Source organism: Ischnura elegans, chromosome 3 (genome assembly GCF_921293095.1).
Source record: "Ischnura elegans chromosome 3, ioIscEleg1.1, whole genome shotgun sequence".
NCBI lineage: Eukaryota > Metazoa > Arthropoda > Insecta > Odonata > Coenagrionidae > Ischnura > Ischnura elegans.
The window spans coordinates 118,292,133-118,294,989 of NC_060248.1; the positions used below are offsets into that span (position 1 = coordinate 118,292,133).

Below are 2,857 nucleotides of genomic sequence, written 5' to 3' on the forward strand. Positions count from 1 at the left end.
GTTGTGGGAACGGGTGTACAGAGTAGAGACAATGGGGAAAGATACAACTACGGAATATGGAGAACCCACGTTGGAGGGAGGGTTCTAGTCATAACTGTAAAATGACGACGCGTGGGGAAGAACCATAGCAAAACGGGAGGAGGGGGTGTTGAAAAGAGTGAAAAAAAGGGGAGCGGTTTAAGATAAAAAGAGGCCGCGTGTCTTTTGAAAGTGAGAGGAGTAAGTAGCGACGCAGGAAAAAGAGGCGGGGGTGAGAAGTCCCTTTGGTTTAGCTGAGAAGGAGTGAAAGTTAGCGGGGGTACAAGGGAGGAAATTGCCAGCAATAGAAAATGGTCAAACACAATACACCCCTCCTTTCTCAAGGGTATAAAAGGGATCTTCACATGTGATCAAGTGTCTTGTACCAGATGATGCCTCAGTGAGCCGAAACGCGTTGTACGCATTAAAAATTCTTGTGGAAAAGTGCTACGACCTTTCATTTACTTAAATATGTCTAACTTCCACCAATTGAAGCCTGAATCTGTTGAACTTATTCAGAAGATAATATTGTTTCTTTTATTGCATGAACTTAATTAAGTGAAGTAGTAGGTAATGACAATAATGATAAAAATCAGTATTAAATATAGCCTAACACTTAATAAAATAAGACAATTATTGAGAAAGAAAGTTGTCCAGCTCCAGTACAGAAAAGTAACCTCTTCTGATGAATTTAGGTTCCCTTATTGTTTGCTTAATGTCCTCCCAGTCATACTGTAGGACATCCTTCTTTTCTGGCCATCTCCAAAATTTATTGTGTTTTTCCATACACTCTACAGATGGTCCTGGTTGGTCATGTCTTGGCAATTCTATTATCCTTCCCGGGAACAGGTCTCCATTATATTTTACAGCAACATTACAGTCACCTTTCTTAAACCTGAGGTGACTATCCTGCTCTTGCACTCCATTTCTACAGTCAGTCGATACTGCAGGCCTCACCTCATCATTTTCCGTGCAAAAATCAACGTTATCCAGACCATTGAAGTCATCAGAGTCATCGGAAACAATTTTCTTTTTTGGTCTCCCACGTTTTTTCTGCTGAGTCCTCTGAGGGGTGACGGAAGATCCTCGGGAAGAGGTTTCTTCCAGGTCATCAGGGCATATGCTCTTTCCAGGTTCAATATTTAGCCTCTTCCGCTTCTTGTGAACACTGTGATTATGAGCATCAGCTCGTTTGGTTAGTAAAGCTTGCATGAATGCATCACCTATTAAATCAGGATTCACTCTGTCCTCCCTAGGCAGATGCTTCAAAACTTCATTTCTGTTCAGAGGACAAATCCCACATTTCCTGAAACCTGAAATTAAGTTTTGCCCTTTGCCATTTAATGCTCTGGTAAACAGCTGATTCAGCAATTTTGCAAAATTATCCTTAGGCAAAGTTGTAAACCTCTCACCCTCAGCAGTTCGTCCCCATTCCTGTAGTATGCATCTCCATGCAACTTTCATTGGATGGAAGTAGGCAACATCCAATGGCTGGGTGAGGTGAGTTGAATGAGGAGGAAGACAAAGTGAATGTGATTTTCCTGACATGCTTTAATGACAGCATGATTAATATGAGAGGCCAAATTATCCCCTAGGAGCACTTTAACACCATCCTGTTTTCTTAGTCTTGGAAGAACAAGGCTGAAGAACCATTCTTCAAAAATGGCAGAATCAAACCAACCACTTTTTGATCGGTCATATCGGCAACCCTTGGGCCCACCTTCAGTCCATGTATCCCAGAGTCTTTCAGCCTTAAACAAAACGTAAGGAGGCAACAATTCTCCTTTGGCATTTCCGCAGATCATGACAGAGGTGGATGTTTTTGATGAGTTCATTACTTGTTCAACATATTTGCTTCCCCTACTACAGACAACTTTGTTATTTCCTGGATCATCAGTCAGATTTGTCTCATCATAATTCCACAAATTTTGTGGCGGGACTTCTGTAAGACATCTTTCCAAATTATCAAAATAATATTCAATTGCATTTGAATCAATTGCAATTGAATCAATTGCAATGCGCTCTCTCTTTATGTTACTGCAAACTCTGGTTGAAAGATCCGGATGGCGTTTAAGGAAGCTTTTTCCCCAATCATACTCAGGCATGTTGTCACACTTGGCAAACTCTGTCACTTTCCGACCTGACTTGTCTAAATAGGATTTCACAATGCACCTGAGATGGTATTCTGTTATGGGAAAGCCAAACTCAGACAAAAGCTTTATATGTTCAGCAATACTTTCTTCTTCTTGAGGAACAAAAACTGTTGGTTTACCAGGATGTTTCTCATGTAAGCCTTTTAATTTATTCTTAATGGTACTCCTTCCGATTCCATAAAATGAAGCAGCAGCCCTTTGAGTTTTCCTTCCAGATCTAATGTCCTCCAAGCATCTTTCCAATGTTTCCTGAGTATAATCTCCATATGCCCTGGCTCCAGGTGGTCTTTTATGAGTTCTTGGCATAATGTAAGTTTCACAGACTTACTTTACCTACAAGGCAACAAGAAATCAAGTAAGAGGAAATAGGAAAATGTAGTGGGCCAAAGTTGCCCCAAATAATAATAAAAATTGGCATTTTAACTTGGTTATGAAATACTACTATTAAATCAATAACCTAAAGAGTGATAGTGCTTAGGCCATCATGCCAACTACATTAAAATATGGAAAAACTACTTACCAAAAATTTTAAGGCTTCTACTCTTGTTGTACACCAGAAAGTTTGAAGACTTAAAAACTGCTGCAATATTTAGAGTAAACAAACATTTACTGCTGGCACCTAGTGGTAAACTTTGGAACCTTGAAAACTGTAGGAATCAAGGTTGGTAAAAGTCTTTTACCGACCT

At 40.0% G+C, this 2,857-nt stretch overlaps 1 protein-coding gene across 1 annotated transcript; it reads right to left on the reverse strand.

Annotated features, from left to right (window-relative positions):
* Positions 1-1,478: 1,478 nt before the first annotated feature.
* LOC124155256 (jerky protein homolog-like) lies at positions 1,479-2,477 on the reverse strand. The gene has a single exon (XM_046528975.1). The coding sequence runs from the start codon at positions 2,475-2,477 to the stop codon at positions 1,479-1,481; it is 999 nt and encodes a 332-aa protein (XP_046384931.1).
* Positions 2,478-2,857: the final 380 nt, after the last annotated feature.